The sequence below is a fragment of the Panthera tigris genome, chromosome X (genome assembly GCF_018350195.1).
Source record: "Panthera tigris isolate Pti1 chromosome X, P.tigris_Pti1_mat1.1, whole genome shotgun sequence".
NCBI lineage: Eukaryota > Metazoa > Chordata > Mammalia > Carnivora > Felidae > Panthera > Panthera tigris.
The window spans coordinates 107,351,983-107,371,656 of NC_056677.1; the positions used below are offsets into that span (position 1 = coordinate 107,351,983).

The following is a 19,674-nucleotide window of genomic DNA, read 5'->3' on the forward strand; positions in this document are numbered from 1 at the left end:
TAATCAATGCCTATTGTATGATACACATGGAAATAAAAATTAGGTTGATTCAAATTGTGTTAGTAGGTGTTCTTGTGGCTGAAAGCTAATAGCTAGTGTTAGTACACATGGGTACTAAAACAAGGGTATGCAGATGACTTAACCATCTGTTTACAAACAGTTCTTCAGAGTTTGGAATGGTAGGCTTGGAAATCTATAGAGAAAATTATTTTACCAATCACAGTATTTCATTTTATAAGAATGTTAGCAATCATCAAGTCCCTTTTTCTCGGGCTGATGGTATAAAATCTCATATTGGGGAGGATGTAAGGGAGTATATTCTAGTGCCTACTGCTATGGCTCTAGTTTCTAGATATCATCCAAGGTTTAGCTTCTAATCTAGGCAATCTTCTTAGTGAGAGAAACATGCAGGTTTTAAATGGCTCTGTAGAAAAAGAGTTCCTACAATACACAGAACTGTCAGTGAAGTCACTGCAGACACTAACTTTTGGTTAAGAAAGGGACTTCAACCTTCTCTTATTACCCTTTCCAATTGTATCTGCAGGAGCCTTACACACATCCAAATCAGGAAAGTAAACCAATGAAAAAGACTCATTAGCAAACTAGTATGCCCAGCATATGCTATTAAGGTGAGTGCCTAAGCTTCCTGAAGGTGCGGACTTTTTCTTCTTACTCCATAACCTCTCTCTAGTAAGACATTGTTGGCTGGTGGTAGGATGACAATTAAGACAGGAGCAGGTACTTTGTGACATGAGGAGGTTACCGGCTAGGCCATTCCCAAAGGCAACTGGTAAAAAAGGCTCAATGTCAGAAGCTTCCACCTTGATGAAACCTATGACTTAGGAGTTGTAGCTTTGATCCACAGGCCAAGAAAAAGCCAGTCTAGTTTATTTAAGTCACTGAGATGCTCTGATTCTCAGTGGGGTGCTAAGAGAGAGCTCAAATTTAAGAAGATGGTTGTCACTTTCTACAGGACACCTCTTTTCAGTTCTCAGAGTTTCCTATTATCAAGTTAAAATATGCAGAAGTTAAAAAAAGCCATGATTTAAAGAGGTACCAATGTAAAGTAGAAGAGGTTTAGGAAATGCAATGCCTGAGGAAGGTCATAAGCTATGTTCCACTCTCAGTAGTTTCACTTATCAAGATTGAGGTATTCCAGGTGGACCTTAATTTAGTCCAATCCAATAGGCAGGAAGCATTTTTCTGGGTTTCCACAAGTCTATAAAATACATCGTAAAACATGTAGCTCTTGGCAAGTCATGCTAGCTATGTACTTTATCCTTGTCAGTGTACCAAGGAAGCTGTGCTACAATATTAGGTGATAGGGTGTATAGCTCTCATTCTCTACAGGCCCAGAGAACTTTCCAGCTTACTGGCTATCTTTACTGAGAAGGTAATTAAACTCAAGTATATACCCACCAGATAGGTAGGCTTGATATAACTACAAAGAGCCTTGATGAATAATATTAATGGAAATATCTTATTGCAAACCCATTTACGGGAGGGTTGTGGTCTGAACAAATCAGTGCTCAAATCAGAGACTCCCTTCCTCCTATGAAAAGATAATATTGTATTGGCAGGGCTGTCTGCAATGGGTGGGGCAGTTCAAACAGCTTCTTCCAACCCTGAGAATAGATACATGTGTATATACATTGAAGAAAAGGTAGAGACTTAATACAGCTTTTTTTTTATTAATACAGCTTTTCTATAATTATAAGACATATTGAGCATTTTCCCTCAACCTTTATTCTTCTGAACTATTCAAACTAAAGAATTTGGATATTTTAAATTTAGGGTACTAAACTCCACTCCTCCCCCTTGAACACTTTCGTTACCCTTCTAGCTCTCTGAGGGCAAAGACCATCTGCTGAATTTTGTTTGTTTGAGGCTCAACAACTTTGAGTGGCCCTAGGATTCTAAAATCATTTTGTGCTACTGTAAGACAACAGGTCCCTTTTTTGTTCCTAATTCTCTTTTTAAAAACAATTAAAGTGTTACTAGCTTTGTATGACTCTACTTATCCACTGCCCTGATATCTTCAGGGGTTTCTCCCCAGTGACTCCCAGATCCCTTTCCTGAGCCAGAACTGATGGCTCAGAAACTATCAGTTTATGAACAGGGTTTGGCATATTTTCCTCTAAATGCTCTTCACAGTTTTCAAATTGTTGCCACACAAACTATGTCATTTTTCTCATGAAAGGTGGAAAGAATAGATTTATATCTTCATTTTATAGGTTAGGAAATTGAGGTCCACAAAGATGAAATGACTCATTCAAGAGTGCAAGGCAGTTTATACTAATGTTCCAAGTGAGAAGAAGAATTTCTAGTCTTGAATTGATCACATACTAGCTGTGTAATTTTGTGTATATCACTTAACATTTCTGTGTCTCAGTTTCCTCACATGTAAAACATGGCAATCATACCTACTTATTCTCCCTTATAGAGTTGTTAATGATAAACAGAAAAAATACTATTTCCCATTTATATAGCAGTTACATTTTCAAACTCTACACATCTTTTATCTCATTTAATCCTGCAAGACTGGCTTCCTTATTATCTCTGACTTACAGGTGAAGAAATAGAGACTGAGAAGCTGACTAACCTGGTCAAAGTCACACAGCTGCAATGTGTCATAGCTAAGACCCGGATTCTCTGACATCAGGTCCAGTGTACTTTCCATTGCACCACATCTACTGGGAGGCTCACATAGGTGAGGCAACTGTCGTGAAAGCGCTTTATAAAATGTAAATGCCTTACAAATGCTACATAAACGTTAAGGAATATGAGAACATGCATTTATAGATATAATGGGACTGGTACCACACTAGCAAAGAGGACTCAGAAACAAAGTTGAAAAGATTGCTGCATACACAGATCGAAAGTGTCAGGGCTGGGTAAGGAAGCTGCCCATAGGAACAGAAGAACTTGAAGTATAGGTAACACCATGCCAAAGGCAGATCCATGAAAAACAAACCTCCCATCTTGGTTTTTAACCTTGGACTCAGAATAGCAACCTAATCACATCAGACTTATTCTATGTGAAAAGTCATTTGAGCACAAGAGGATAGCTGCATGTCAACCTTAATCTGAAATCAGAGCCCTCTGTTACCTTTAAAGCTGCCACCTATAAAGATGGCTGAGTGGATTTGATAAAAGAAGCTCAGAAATTTCAATGTTCCAATGTAACACTAGGCAGCTTCAAGCCTCAACTGTCAAGATGCTCTAATAAATATAAGACAGCCCTAATGTTACTAACACTAGATGCACAGGTCAGTAATTATTGGTGTACCGGAGACTAGCTAGCTTAGACAAATAAACTTACAATGATCACTGCTACATTTTCACTACTAAGGTTTCTATCCAGCGCAATGCATTCAAGACAACACATGCACATTTATTACCCTTTTGGCAGCATGTGGTCTGGTCACAGTGACAGGCTATAGAGCATATCTCAGCGTTTCATTAGAGCCTTGTTGTGACCATGGGAGCTTGGCACTATTTAATTCTGACTAAACTCCAAATCAATAACTTGTTAAAGAAATAAACTGTCCCCCTGAGGGGCTACCAGAGTAAAAAGTTACCAACCTCAGCTTGTTTGCACCAAACGCTGATGTTTTTACGCTGGGCTTTTGTGAAATGGTCCCATGCCTTTTGTTTGGAGGCAGAATGGTACACAGCTACTATCTGCTCAACTGTAGCATCAGATCAGCAGTTGAATCAGGCCCGAGTATCATCCAGGGATGGCAAAAGAGAGGAGAAAAGAAATAAGAGAAGCATCAGCTTTGTTGTATCTTCTTGTATCACACCACTAGGCTATGGTTGTGCTCAGAAAAGGTTACGTGTGTTGGGGTATGATGATCTTAAGGAAGACTCAAAGGCAGAGATATCAGTATACAGAATGAAAAAAGGGAACTCCAGAAGGTTTGGGTGAAATGGTGACTAAAGTTTTTCTTTTAATTTTTTTAGTGTTTATTTATTTTTGGGAGACAGAGAGACAGAGTGCAAGCAGGGGAGGGGAAGAGAGAGAGGGAGACACAGAATCTGAAGCAGGCTCCAGACTCTGAGCTGTCAGCTCAGAGCTCAATGCGGGGCTCAAACCCGTGAAGCATGGGATTGTGACCTGAGCTGAAGTAGGACGCTTAACTGACTGGGCCACCCAGGCACCCCAGTGACTAAAGTTTTAATACAGGCAGTCTGTATTCATTCAGGCAGGAGAGGCAAGAGTTGAAGTGAATGTGATTTAGTACTAATGGCCTAGCCCAGAGTGGCAGAGAGTGGAGAACTGTAACAGCTCCTTTTGACTACTGGCTTCTTTCATAAACTAGCCTTCCAAAAGGAGCCTGCATACTTCACTTCAACAGAATCCATATTTTTATTATTCTGAGGTATGTTTAACCAGAGGCATCAAATCAGAACCTAAGATGAATGGAATCTATTTTAAGTCTACCTAGATAGGCTTGTTGACTGGAGAAATATAAGTTTTATGGGAGAATACTGTGTAAGTGCAGTCCTAAAGAGCATTTTTCAGAGGCTCTTAAAATGTCAAACAGAGAAATGTATACAAATATTCTGGTGCTTTTTCCTAACCATTTCAACAGAAAGGAACCTTAGATATGACTTTTTTTTTGGGGGGGGGGAAGGAAAAGAAGGAAAAGAGCCTCTTCCTGGGTGGGTATTCACAGTAAGAAAATCCAGAAGTGTTATTTTTTTCTTTACAGCCCAGCTTATGCCCTGTCTACTAATGATTTGAGGATTTATAATCCCATGATGCTTGCTGCTCTTTTTTTTCTATTTATTTTGAAATCCTAAAAACATGTGCCTTTCTCTGCCTAGATTCTATGTCCATATATATTTTCAAAACAAAAATGGAAAATTAAAGAACTCTTCCTTAATCCTAATTATGTATGAGTCAAGTATGGGAAATCAAATATGAAAAGAGTGGGCCTTAATTGTTTAAAAGCCAAATCATGGGACATCTGGGTGGCTCAGTTGGTTAAGTGTCCGACTACAGCTCAGGTCATGATCTCACGGTTTGTGGGTTTGAGCCCCGTGTCAGGCTCTGGCCAGACAGCTCAGAGCCTGGAGCCTGCTTCAGATTCTGTGTCTCCCTCTCTCTCTACCCTACCCCACCCCACTCACACTCTGTCTGTCTCTCTCTCAAAAATAAATAAACATTAAAAAAAATTTAAAGCCAAATCATAAAACTATACCCTTATTCTTAAGGTGAATAGAGTTCCTCACTCAAAAGATGTGAGTGCATAATTTTATAGTATGTTGAACTAAAAATATCACTTGGGAATTTTTCTGATCTGTCTCATTTAATGGACCATAGAAAGGTTTGGAGTAGTACTTCTTTTTGAAAATGGCCATTTTGGTGGCTTCCCATCCCACCCAGTGTCAATAACATCCAGCAAAGAAGAAGAAAAAGACAACAAAGAAGAAGAAGAAGAAGAAGAAGAAGAAGAAGAAGGAAGAGGAGAAGGAGAAGAAGGAGGAGGAGGAGGAGGAGAAGGAGAAGAAAAAGAAGAAGGAGAAGAAGAAGGAGGAGGAGGAGAAGAAGAAGGAGAAGAAGAAGGAGGAGGAGGAGGAGGAGGAGGAGGAGAAGGAGAAGGAGGAGAAGGAGAAATAGAAGGAGAAGAAGAAGAAGAAGACAAAGAAGAACAAGAAGAAGAACAAGAAGAAGAAGAAGAAGAAGAAGAAGAACAACAACAACAACAAGAACAAGAAGAACAAGAAGAAGAACAAGAACAAGAAACAACAACAAGTAGAAGTAGCAAATTTGACTTTTATTCAATCACCCTGGGAAACATAATTACACTTTCACTGAAATGTAGTACCTGAAAAACTTATGATAACGATGTGAATCTGAAGCAGAGAAGCTTACAAATGCTGATGCTGTATTCTAACTTTAGCGATGAAATACCCAACTTTCCACTGAGGTCTGGAGCTGCTTATAACTTACTTTGAGAACAAGCAAGAATAAAAGCATGGGATTGTGGCCTAGCTGTCAGTGTTTCTAAGGAGCTGAAGGAGATACGCCAGAAAAAATGAACATAGGAGGTGTCCACATGAATCCCATTAAACTGGAGCTCAGGCATTGGGCAACAGAAGGAGAACACAAGGCAGTGAAGAAGAGATCCTTGTCCTTTGACACAGGATGGCATTGTAGGCCTGGCTCCGTGTGGAGAAAATGGTGCCTAAGTGAAGTGCCCTTTCACCCTTCCACAGAACTCTGACTTCCACTCACATTGAATGAGAATTCCAGAAAGGGCCTGTTTAAATTTCTCCTTCGCTTCTTCCATGTCTTTCTCATGGGCAGCTTTCTCATTCACTAGGCGGCGAACATGGCTGTTGGCTGATTGGATCATAGAGTAGAAGTTGTTGGCACTGCGGCGGTTCACTTCTCCTCGTTCAATCCAGGTGAGCAAGGTCTGTACAGCCTCTGAGAATTTGGAATCATCTGAAAAAAAAGAGATTTTTCAAATCATTAAAAGTAACTACGTCTCTATCTACCCAACATGCTGGCAAGGAGGCCACCATGGCATTTTGGAAGTGGTTGTTAAATGAACTGCTGAATAAGGAGCTGTGTGTGCATATGTGTGCACCTGGGCAGCAGACAAGTAGGCCAACTGAAAGAACAAAAGACTCAAAAAGTGGTCAGATTGGTTGTAGCTTATGAAGAATTTTCAGAAAGAGAATTGTTTCTTTTTTAAAGTGTTCTTTACTGATATAGTTTTCACATGTTGCAAATTTCTTAACCTCTCTGTATGTGTGTTCCCTGTGTGTAATACGCAAATTAGCAATGAGAGAACTTCAGAATTCTACAGTCCTGTTTTTTTAATAAAGAAAAGTAAACTTGTGTCTTGAGTTTAACTTGAATTTGATAGTTACTTTGTCCTGGATCCATGAAATTAGTGTTGGTAGGAGCTTTAAGAAAGAGTTAAATGGGTAGTTCTTTAGGTATAAACACTTACATTTTTGACCTTTTATAGCATCACTCCTGCATTCAATCCACAGCCCCAGGCTTTTCACTCAGTTCCAGCCAATCTATTTTGACGTGATTCATTCTATTTCTACATTTCTCCACATCCTGATTCTCTTGCCTGAGGAACCCTCCAAGTAGATTTCTGCAGCTAGTCAGGAGTTATTCTCTGATGTTAAAATAGTAGTAAAGCTTATCCAAAGCTTCTGGTCCAGCTTCCTGAGATAGACACTTAGTATATTCTGTTGTTAAAGGCTCCTGAGAGAGAGAATCCATTAGCATCCCATTGAAGGCCTGTTCTGGGGCTTCACATGCCTCTCTGGCCAGGAACCCTCATGTCCAGTGGAAATAGCTCTCACTGCAATCTGAATTTCTTGCCTCTTGCCATTTTTAGGTGCAGACATATAATGAGAGGTAAGCCTCCCCTTGAGAGCAGGTTTTTATTTCATTACTTGCATACAGTCTTATGTTTGATGCTCATTTTCTGCATGAACTCTACACAATCAGCAAACTCATTCTTTAAAACAAATTCAGACTGACTTGTTTGGTGTTATATAAACATGACTCTTTTTTTTTTTTTTACCAATGCTTTCAGCCTTTCTAGCTTTTCAAAATGTATCATTATTTCTGTGTCTGTATGCTGTATATATCTTCTTTTTTCTTATGTGAAGACAAAATCAATCCAAACAAAGGATTTCATAAATGTGTGAATCCCTGAGGCTATATGTTGCAAACAAGTTTGGTGAGTGAGACCTATTTGGAAAGTGGAATTAGCAACATCTTGCTGAGTCCAGAGCACAAGAAGCAGGGAAAATTCATGCCATTAGAGCTGGGTTGGTATCATCAATAAGATCAATGGGACACTAGCATTCATCCAATAAAATCAGCCAAAGTTGGGGGCGCCTGGGTGGCTCAGTCGGTTGGGTGTCCGACTTCGGCTCAGGTCATGATCTCACGGTCTGTGAGTTTGAGCCCCGCGTCGGGCTCTGTGCTGACAGCTCAGAGCTTGGTGCCCATTTTGGATTCTGTGTCTCCCTCTCTCTCTGCCCCTCCCCTGTTCATGCTTTGTCTCTGTCTCAAAAATAAATAAACGTTAAAAATTAAAAAAAAAAAATCAGCCAAAGTTGGAGAATGAGGGAGACTGGATTTGAACTACTAACACAGGAGACCAGACAGGACGATTAATGTTAAATTAGAATAATGGCTCTGAGAGTCAAGCAGGGTAACAGGAATAAAAACTAAAGGGAGAATTGTCCTATTTAGCATGTCTCAAAGTCTCCATGGTCCCCATGTGAAATAAGTTGGCCATTTTAAGTGATTAAAGAAGTCCTCTTTTGGTTGTGGTAGCTAAGTCTTTGAGTCATCTAAGAATGTACACTGTGACCACTCTCTGGGCCTCCATTTTCTCATCTGTAAAAAGGGAATTTTACCAGAGTTTTCCAGGGTTACATCAAGTTATATTGTTCTGATTTAGAATTCAAAACTAACTTGTTATCTACAATGAAATGGGATGCTTACAGGTCCCAAGTCATGAATCACAGCTAAAATTCTCTGATGCACAAAGGCAGGAAAAATGTGTTTCATCCTAGTCATTTTATGTGTGGAGAGAAAATCGCCATCCCTTGAGACAGTGGAGGAGCAGAGACACAGGTGTGAGGGACAAATTTTCTAGTTCTTCAGTTACTGGGTACAGCTCTCTATCTGGAAGACTACAACATAAGAAATGCTTAGAACCCATTAGTGGGAAATTCAAAGGATAACTGCCAATGGTACAAATGTATTTATTAAGTTTCCCCAAAGGAAAGAGTTCTTTTAATCACAAAGCTCAAGTGCTTTCTATACCTTTTAGTTTTTCAGCAACAATGCTGCATTCGTGATCTGAATAGTGGACCACTGGGGGTGGGGATGGTGGGCGCAATCTTTCTTCTTCCATCCTTCTACGGTGGCGCTCCTCCCTTGCTAGCATGCGCTGTTTGCATTCCCACTCATACAGGTCATCTCGAGCCTGTGCAAAATCAACGTGGAGCCGGCCTGTGTCCTTCTTGTCAGTGCTAGATCCCAGGCGAATGCGGTAACCTAAATGCACAGAGGGAGGGAGAGGGGTACAAGAGCAGCTCAGTGGGTGAGCAACAGTAAGTACTTTTCCAAGTTCAGTGTTTCAGATATAGATGCAGCAGTTCCAAGTGACCACATAATTCTCTTCCCACTACTAATTAGCAAGGTGAACCATCAAAAGACTTGGATTGTAGTTTCATTTCTGATAACAGTTTATTATTCTATGGGTTGGGTCAATCTTGCTCATAGGGGTTCTATTCCTCCATCTGCCACCTTACCTCAGAGGTAAGAGGGAGGGTCAATGGGTAATGGTATTATGAATGAGCCTTACAGGTCATGATCTCATGGTTCATGGGTTCAAGCCTTGCATCAGGCTCTGAGTTTGTAGCATGGGGCCTACTTGGAATTCTCAGCACAGGGAGGGGAACTCAGTCAAAGTATGGTGATCTCCTTGAGTTGAGGAAATTGAACTAGGAATCCAGGGAGACTATGGAAGACAGAGTTTGTATGGCAGAGTACTAGAAAGAAGAAAGCTATACAGAGAAACAACTTCAGAGATCTGCAGAGGGTCCTCCACTATTCTTTAGCTGCATACTGATGTGTGTGTGTGTGTGTGTGTGTGTAAACTACCCGTGTATTAGAGGTAACAATCCCTGGAGCTTACACGGGGCTGGGAAAAGTTCCCCTCTCCACCAGCCAGAGCAGAAAAAAATGAATAATTCATAGATTATTGAGTAGAGTAGTCAGAAGGGGTTTGCCTTAGTTAGTGGAGAAAAATGAGCCCTAGACTAAATCCTGCTTTGGTGTTGCTGAACAAAACTTAAAAAAACAAGACCTAAAAGGATAAAAGATTTTCCAAGTTACTTAATTGCATCCCAGAACAAAGTTCAAGAATATTTATAGGAATGAAAAATATCTGGCACCCAGCATGGTAAAATTCACAATGTTTGGTATCCAATAAAAAATTATCCAATATTCAAAAAATGAGGAAAATCATAAGAAACATTTAAAAACTCATCCAATCAAAACAGACCCAGAGGTGATACACATAATATAATTAATATACAAGGATACAAAAATAACTATTATAATTGGATTTCATATGCTGAAGAAGTTAAAGTTTAACCATATTAATTAGAAACACAAAAGACAAAAAAGTCAAATTTCTAGAGATTTAAAGTACAATGTCTGAGTTGAAAAAAATTCACTGAATAGAAGCAATGGCAAATCAGACACTGCAGAAGAAAAGATTAATGAACTTGAAGACACAGCAATATAAGCTATTCGACATGAAATACAGAGAAAAAGGACTGCAAGAAAATGAACAGAGTAGTAGTAAGCTTGGGACAACTTCAAGGGGCCTAATACAGCCCAACTGGGACCTTGACTGGAGAGAGGTGAGGGAATAGAAAAAAAATATTTGAAGAAATAAGGGTAGAAAACTTTCCAAATTTAATGAAAACTCAGAGGTCTAAGAATTTCCATGAAACTCATGCACAAGAAACATGAAGGATATTATACCAGGCACATAATAATCAAATTTCTCAACATCAATAATAAAGAGAATATCTTAAAAGCTGCCATAGACATGACACATTATGTGCAGAGAAGCAAAAAGATAACATCATATTTCTTATTGAGAAACAATACAAGCAAGAAAAAAATGAAGTAACATAAGGAAAAAAAAACTGTCCACCTAGAGTTCTACATCCAGACAACATATCTTTCAAAAAGAAAGGTGGAGCGCAATTACTGGGACCTTATGAAGATAAAAAGCTTCTGCACAGCAAAGGAAACAACCAACAAAACTAAAAGGCAACCAACGGAATGGGAAAAGATATTTGCAAATGACACATCGGACAAAGGGCTAGTATCCAAAATCTATAAAGAGCTCATCAAACTCCACACCCGAAAAACAAATAACCCAGTGAAGAAATGGGCAGAAAACATGAATAGACACTTCTCTAAAGAAGACATCCGGATGGCCAACAGGCACATGAAAAGATGCTCAACGTCGCTCCTTATCAGGGAAATACAAATCAAAACCACACTCAGATACCACCTCACGCCAGTCAGAGTGGCCAAAATGAAGAAATCAGGAGACTATAGATGCTGGAGAGGATGTGGAGAAACAGGAACCCTCTTGCACTGTTGGTGGGAATGCAAATTGGTGCAGCCGCTCTGGAAAACAGTATGGAGGTTCCTCAGAAAATTAAAAATAGACCTACCCTATGACCCAGCAATAGCACTGCTAGGAATTTATCCAAGGGATACAGGAGTACTGATGCATAGGGGCACCTGTACCCCAATGTTTATAGCGGCACTCTCAACAATAGCCAAATTATGGAAAGAGCCTAAATGTCCATCAACTGATGAATGGATAAAGAAATTGTGGTTTATATACACAATGGAATACTACGTGGCAATGAGAAAAAATGAAATATGGCCTTTTGTAGCAACATGGATGGAACTGGAGAGTGTGATGCTAAGTGAAATAAGCCATACAGAGAAAGACAGATACCATATGGTTTCACTCTTATGTGGATCCTGAGAAACATAACAGAAACCCATGGGGGAGGGGAAGGAAAAAAAAAAAAAAAGAGGTTAGAGTGGGAGAGAGCCAAAGCATTAGAGACTGTTAAAAACTGAGAACAAACTGAGGGTTGATGGGGGGTGGGAGGGAGGGCAGGGTGGGTGATGGGTATTGAGGAGGGCACCTTTTGGGATGAGCACTGGGTGTTGTATGGAAACCAATTTGACAGTAAATTTCATATATTAAAAAATAAAAAAATAAAAAAAAATGGAAAAAAAAAAACAAAAAGAAAGGTGGAATAAATTATTGTTGATACATACATCAGGAGCAGACTCGCACCATAACAAATGTTAAAGAAAATTCAAGCACAGGAAAATGATACCAAATGGAAATTTGAATCTATACCAAGGAAGAGTTTACATAATATATGATTCCATTTATATGAAATTCTAGAAAATGCACACTAATCTGACAGACAATAGACCGGTAGTTGCCTGGGGAGAGAAGAGGGGAGGGGTAGGAAGAAGGGATCACAAATGGGGTATGAAGGAAGCTTTTGGGAGAAGTGGACATGTCCGTTATTTTGATTGTTGTGATGGTTTCACAGATGTATGTCTGTGTCAATAATACCAAATTGTAGTTTTGAAATATGTGAAATTCATTGTATGTCAATTATTATACTTCAATAAAGCTGTTATAAAGAATAATGCCCATTAACATTCAAACTGCTACACATTATTTTTCGAAAGAAGAATAAATGCATTCCAAATAAGCACATTCTGCTAGGGCCCTTTACAACTGACAATGCACTTTCACACTCAGTCATCTTATTTAATCATCTGAGCGATCAGAAAATTGGTTATTAATGATTACCGTGGCTATTTTTCCAGGATCATGGATAGGATCAAATGAGAGGATGATACAAAAGCTTGGTGTAAACACATGACAGATACCGTGATGCTATGAGGTTGGTGCACCGTGCACACTGGCAGCTCCCAAAGATGTTCAAACTCCAATAGAAAAAAAGTGGTTATTTCTACAGAATGTAGAAATGTAGCTCCTTTTCTAAAGGATTTTTGTTTGTTTTAACCTCTTCCTTTTATAATGTGGGAGAACAGCCAAGCAATTCAGGAGATTTCTAGCACTTATGAGCTTTCAGGGAGCAAGTTAAAATTTAAAGGGCAAAATTTAGCTATTTTCACATCATTGATTGCAATCCCCTTTCCTCTGGCAGCCTTGAGAATGCTTCCAGGAGGTGGTTGTTGCCGAGAGATTTCAATGATGTTTAGATGGATACCTCCTGAGCAGCATGCCATCTTTTATGTACAGCTGTTAGAGTTTTTTTAAGACCTTTAAGTTTTTATTAAAATAGTCTATAGTGGAATGCTCTATTATCATTCCTAAGTGCTGTCAAATCTTTAGTATTTAGATTTTACAGCACTTAGCAAATGTAACAAGAGTATTCTACATCTCAATAGCCAAATTATGGAAGCAGCCCAAGTGTCCACTGGTAGATGAATGGATAAAGAAGAGATAGTATATATACACAATGGAATATTATTCAGTCATAAAAAAGAATGAAATACTGCCATTTGCAATGACATGGATGGGGCTAGAGAGTATCATGCTAAGCAAAATAAGTCAATTAGAAAAAGACAAATACCATATAATTTCACTCATATGTGGAATTTAAGAAACAAAGTAAAGGGCAAAGGGGAAAAAAAGAGATACAAACCAAGAAAGAGACTCTTTACTATAGAGAACAAACTAATGTTTACCAGAGGTGAGATGGGTGGGGGGATGGGTGAAATAGGTGATGGGGATTAAGGAGGGCACTTGTGATGATAACTGGGTGATGTATGGAATTGTTGAATATTGTACATCTAAAACTAATATAATACTGTATGTTAACTAACTGTAATTAAAATTTTTAAAAATTAATAAAAAAGAATATTTTACATCTGCATGCTCCTCTCCTTTCCCATGTTACTAGGCTACTTCTTCAAACACACATTACCTTTTCTCTGCCTGTTGCAACAGGCATCTAACTGATCTCCCTTCAACTTTTTTTCTGTTTTCCTCCAATCCATTTTTATACAGAGATGTCAGATTAATCCTTCAGAAACAATTATCTTGTTCAAAATTTCCTTCAACATTTCCCTATTACCCGAGGTGTAAAGACCCAACTGTTAAACCTTTCAAAGTGTGCTAACAGCTGATGTTTTCTCTTCTTTCATGCCTAGTCAGTACACAAACTACTACTCTTTGTTTCCTTGAATGTTCACTAAAACTTACCACTTTTGTACCTTTGCTTTTGCTGTATCTCTGCCCCATTGTCCACGTGCAAATGCTTTCTCTTTGCCAAAGACTTGGTTCAAATGGTACCTTTCTCAATACCCCCATGGTCAAGAGTTAGACATTTTCTCTCTCTGTCCCCATCCCCTTCTCTCCTCTGAACTTCCCAAACGCTTTGTCCATACTTCAGCCCTCATTATTTTCAGTCTTGTTATTAGCACTGAGTATGTTTTATTGGTGTCTTGAGAAATGCCTAGTGCTGAATGTTTCTTTAACAAATAAGTGTATGACTGCCTACTAACCCTAACTTCATTAAGGGAAAAAACTAGGTTTTACTCATTTTCTTCTCTGCACAACATTCAGCACAATAGCTTACACAAAGGAGATGTCCAACAAGCGCCTGTTATACGAATGAAGATTCTGCCACCCCAAAATGTCTAGCACTTGGACCCAGTTCCTCCAAACAATTACTCTTAGGCAAGGAAGTTGTTAATTGTTCTATGCCCTTTCAGATTACCCTGTCTTCTGCCTTTAGTCTTATTTGCCCACTGCTTCATAGAGAACAATACCAATTCAAAATAAGCAAAGGATCAACCATGAAACTTTATCTTGAAACCACCCCAAAAGCAAAGGGCTTCACTTTATAGTATTTAACACAAATCATTCCAATTGTAATGCCTTGCCTCAGTCTCCCCAAATTTGAACTTTTACCATGAATAAGAGACTTTAGGCAAAGTAGTTCTTACTATCTGTACTCTGTCACTTCTAGGTTAGACTAATGCTACAGTTGGCTGACTTATCTTCTAGTAACTACGTTTGCCCATGCCCCTCAGTCTGTCCTTTAAACAGAAGGGATATTTCTAAAATGTATATCAGATTATGTCACTCTACTACTTAAAATCCTCCAATGACTTCGCATTGCATCCAGAATAATAAACTAATTACTATAGATGATTATAAGGGTCAACACGGTTTGGTATTTCTTACCTCTCAGACTTCATTTCCCTTCACTGCCTCTCTCTCATTTACAATGTTCCAGTCATGTTAACCTTGTCTCTTTCACTTAAACATGCCAAGTCCATTTCATCTCAGGGCCTTTAACTTGCTCTTTCTTATTTTGGAATGCTCAGTTCCCAGATGTTCACATGGCCACCCCCTTCATATTGTTCAGATCTCAATTCAAATGACAGGGAAGACTTGCTTTCCTAACAATGCTAGGCACATTAGCTATTTTTATCTTCTTCATAGCAGTTATTGGTACCTGATATTAATTATTTTTTACATATATATTATACCATCTCCAGAATGTAATATCCCTGATGGCAGGAAGTTTGTCTATCTTGGTCTTTGCTGTATCCTTAGCAACCTAGCATTCTGCCTAGCTGTCAATAAATATTTGATAACTAACTGACTTCCATAGCTATTTCTGAGCATTTGCTTTTGTGCCAGATTATGTGCTAGATAGTGGGGATTTGAAGTTAAATAAAACATGGTCCCTTCCCTTAAGGAGTTCATACTCTGGTCAAGAAGACAGATACAGAAAGAGACAGTTCTAGCATGGTGTTACAGGTGTCATGCTAGCAGGAAGCGCTGAGGAGGGGCTGCCCAGAACAGCCTGGGGCACAGTGGGGAGAGAAGTCAGAGAAAGCTTTCCAGAAGAGGTTATGCTTGAGCTGGAACTTTGGGGTGTGAGAATGTATACATGGGAGGTGGGATGGAAAAGGTAATTGTAGTCAGAGGAAAAGACATAAGACACCATGGCACATTGTGAGAACTACAATTAGCTTAGTGTGCTTAGGACATGGTATGTGAGGGAAGAACTGGGAGATGGATGGTACTGAGAAGTAAGACAGATCATCAAGGCCTTCAGATGTTACAAGTAAGGAGTTTTGGACAACGGATACAATTGAGAACTATCAAAGAACTTTAAAGGAAGAAGTTGGGTGAAAACATTCATTTTCCATCTCTGAAGGCAAGAGGGGATACCATTAAGCCCAAATTTTATCTGCCACAAATGCACTGATCTCCAATCTCTGCGTTGTGCCCAGTGGGCACACTGCTTATGACTAAACACCTACCAGAGAGATAGAGGGCTTTGTCCACCATGTACTCCTCAGCAAAGCGAATGTGACAAAAGTTCTTTTTGCTCTTCCGAATAGCAATGATCTCTCCACACTGTTCGAACACTTCCACGATGATTTGCTCAGTCCCATTTTCAGGCAGGCCACCCACAAATACTGTTTTGCACCCTGGTGGGCGTTCTCGAGTTGCAGGAGGTGGAAGATCTAAGCAGAATTGCAAAAGCATTTGAAATTAAAATGTTTGCTTGGGACAGACCTTTTTAGAAATCTAACATATCCCAGAGATAGCCCTACTGTCCCCATCAGGCTTTTGCCTAAGAGTGCCAGAAGCATGTGGCCTCTAAGGTGCTCATCTCTGCTCCACAGCACATGAAAATAATTTTCTTCAATGGTTTGGTGACCATGACATCCAAATGATAAAAACTCAGACCCATCTGCCTGTCCCATCCAGAGTTCTTTAATTCTGTTCTTGTGTTGTGACAACTCAGCTATGCCCAATTTTCAGTTGTTTTTGCTAAGAAGACAGTTAGTGGGGGGACATCCCACTCACTTTAAATTCTTACTTTCAGGAATTCTCAGAACCAAGGTTCCTGAGAAAAAGGTTGTTTAATTCAGTTGATAGTTACTAAATTCCCTCTGTTCATGGTTACTGAAATAATTGTTTCAGAATTAATTTGACAATGATGGGGTAAACATTTACAAAAATATTTATGAGTGTCAGAATGGTTCGGCTGACAAAGTCAGCTAGACTATAAACCATCCTTTTTAGGTTTTTTGCTTTTGATACCAGCAAGTCTTTCCTCAAATTCCTTGCTGGAGGGGTGAGGTCCAGAGTCAGTTGTGCAGCATTTAGAGGCAAGTATGAAAGACAGCAGAGAAAGTAAGCTCATCTGGGAAATCATTAACTAAAGTGAGATAAATTTGGCTATAGAGAGTCATTAAAAACCTACGTAATGAGATGATTCTCCCTCTGCGAAAAAAAAAATATGCTTTCTACTCACTCATCTTACACGTAAAGCCTGTTGGATCTGCTAGATCCTTGTTGCTATTTATATGTATCCAAGCATTTTCCAAACAAAATTCTACAGTTCATAGCCCAACAAAACAAAGCATGATGGTCAAGGGTTTCTTTAGTGTTGGTTTTGTTATCTGCAAGGATTTATTTTGTGTAATCCATTCTTTCCATTCAGCTCTTCACAACAATTCTCCCAGCTCAAGATTTGGAGAGCTCAACTAGTGATTACTGCTCCCATGCAAAAATAAATGAGTCTCACTTGTAGATTAGGCCAAGGTCTTCACCTGACACTTATCCAAGTTGGCAAGCAGATGATTTGGGAGCTTCCTTGGGTATGCGCATCTCTAGCTTTCTCACTTTGCTACCACTGTCTGTCTTATCAGTGTGGCTCAGAATAATCAGGTTCTCATGATGCTCTCTTCCCCTCTATTTAGTCAATAAAAGGGATAAAGGCATTCAGGGAACTTATAAAGTTTCTGTTAATAAAAAAAAATTCTGTAATTTCAAAAACTCGCTCTATTGGTCTTTTGTTCCATAGGAGAAATTTAAAGGGAAAAGGAAGATAACCTAGTGAGCAGGAATCTGAAATGTCTTAGTCATGGGCAATGGAATAATGTGGTTTTTAGCCAAAAAAAAGGGAATGAGGTCCAGAATCTCTTAAGACTTCCGCTTCTGAGTTCTTAAGAAATGAAAGGATTCTAACATCACGGTTCCAGTGATTCTCAACTCCAACAGCACATTAGAATCAACTTGGGAGTCAACCAAACGAAAAATTCCTGTGTTCACTCCAAAGAATGATTTAATTAGTCTGGGGTATAGCCTGTGCATTATTTTTTTTTTAAAGCTCCTCAGGCAACTCTAATAGTAGCTAGGATTGAAAACCACTGGCTTGGTCTAGACTTCTCATATTACAAAGAAAAACCTTAGCTGAGTGAGGTTGAGTGACTCATTCAAGGTCGCCAAATTGGATAGAAAGAGAAGGAATATGAACTTGGAGCAGGTAAACCTGGATTTAAACCTTAACTTAGTAACTGTATGACCTTTTGAAAATTACATATCCTCTGGGTACCTCATTCTTTCATCTTTAAAATTGGGATATTGTCCTCTACCTTACAAGGATTTTTGTAGGATAGTTGATAATCTACTGTCTATATTGCAAGTGCTACAATGCCTAGCACTTGATAGGCTCCCAATTGGTCATTATTGTAGTGTTATTATTATATACTGTTATAGAACCCAGATTTTCTGATTACCAATCTGGGGCTTTCTAAAGCACTACTACAAGACTGGGGCGGAATGGCAGCTTAAGACCTGGCCTTCTAAACTCCCAGTTCCTTGTTTTAGCCAAATCTTCAGATAAGGCTTGGTTTGGGAAGGAATCACTCTTCTCAATAGAGGAATCTATAGCTGTGAAGACACATATGGTTTTGACCATGGAACACAATCTAGCCACTGACTATATAGGTAAAAAATTTTCAAGAGCACCCCTACAGTTAGAGCCATGTTTTCAAATCAAGGGCTTTAGACTAAAATCCTGTTACAGAATCCTTCTGAAGTTTACTATTTAAGGAATTTGATGGTAAAGAATCTTTTTGTGAAGTAAATGTTCACCTTTTTATATTATTTAAGTTTGCTTAGTTAGGTCTACCTTTTGGTCCACTGAGAGACTCTAAGGAATATCTGGTTACTGCTGCAGTTACATATAACACAGAAAATACCAAGTCTCTTTCCTCTCACTACATTTGTAGGAATCAAAAATTCTGTGATGAAATCATCACTCTATTTAGATGCTGTGATTATTCTGTGGTAACTGCTAAGTAAAAAAGCATAAAAGCCACTAAGTAGCGTCCAGAATGCTGGGGATTTATTTGTTTTCCTTGGGTAAATGTAGAAAGTCTCTTTGATAGCATTCACTGAGATTTAGGTGTATGCCACCAAACAAGGCAATGGGCTGTACTATCTTCCTTAGTAGACAGTACTTATTCTTTAATTCACAGCTCAAAGCACTTTATTGTCTGGGCCTGATTTACTAATCCCACTGAAATACAGTGATCTGGGCACAGCAATGATAACTCCATAGGAGAGCAAATTCAAAGTCCACCTATTAATCAGGTAATGTGTTGAACTCTTGTAATACCCAATCACTACTGTGGACAGAGAAGAAGAAAACTTCATGTAAAATGATTCAAGATAACTGAGAGTATAAAAAAAACCTTTAATCTCTGGTAATGGAAAAGGAGGAACTTCTAGCAATTCTAATTACAACTAAGCACCTACTCTGGGGAGCTCTGTTGGGGCAATCAGCATTAAGATCAGAGTCACTGCTGATCTTTGAGAAATGAGGCAGGGGACAGCATGGAGAACCTATAAACCACTTGCATCTTGCTTTTCAAAGGAGCATCACAGATCACTCAACTGGTTTGCCAGAATTTACATACTGCAAAGTGTTTGGGTTGATTTTATTAGATGCCTAAGACTGAAGGCCCCCTCGATAATCAGCAGGGGTCAGATATATTTTAATGTAATTCCAACTGATTGGAGATAATCAGAAGACTAGTGAATTTTTATTAATTCTCAATTTACCCACTTTCTCTAACTTTCTTAATAGAACCCAGCCCTAGGAGACAAAATGAGGTTGGCCTGTTCTGATACAGTAAAATGAAAAAATCACTCTTTTTCTGGCTCCTGGGTGCTTTCCCATGTTCCTGTACAC

General features: G+C 39.0%; 1 protein-coding gene across 2 annotated transcripts in view; it reads right to left on the minus strand.

Moving 5' to 3' along the window:
* The window catches only part of ENOX2 (ecto-NOX disulfide-thiol exchanger 2), a 259,670-nt gene that overhangs the window by 28,211 nt on the left and 211,785 nt on the right, over nucleotides 1-19,674 (minus strand). For both annotated transcript variants that reach the window (XM_042974613.1, XM_042974614.1), the window contains 4 exons: nucleotides 15,944-16,150; nucleotides 8,825-9,058; nucleotides 6,248-6,460; nucleotides 3,586-3,692 (listed from right to left, as the gene is read on the minus strand). In XM_042974613.1, coding sequence (XP_042830547.1) covers nucleotides 3,586-3,692; nucleotides 6,248-6,460; nucleotides 8,825-9,058; nucleotides 15,944-16,150 — 761 coding nt within the window. The remainder of the gene's footprint in view (nucleotides 1-3,585; nucleotides 3,693-6,247; nucleotides 6,461-8,824; nucleotides 9,059-15,943; nucleotides 16,151-19,674) is intronic.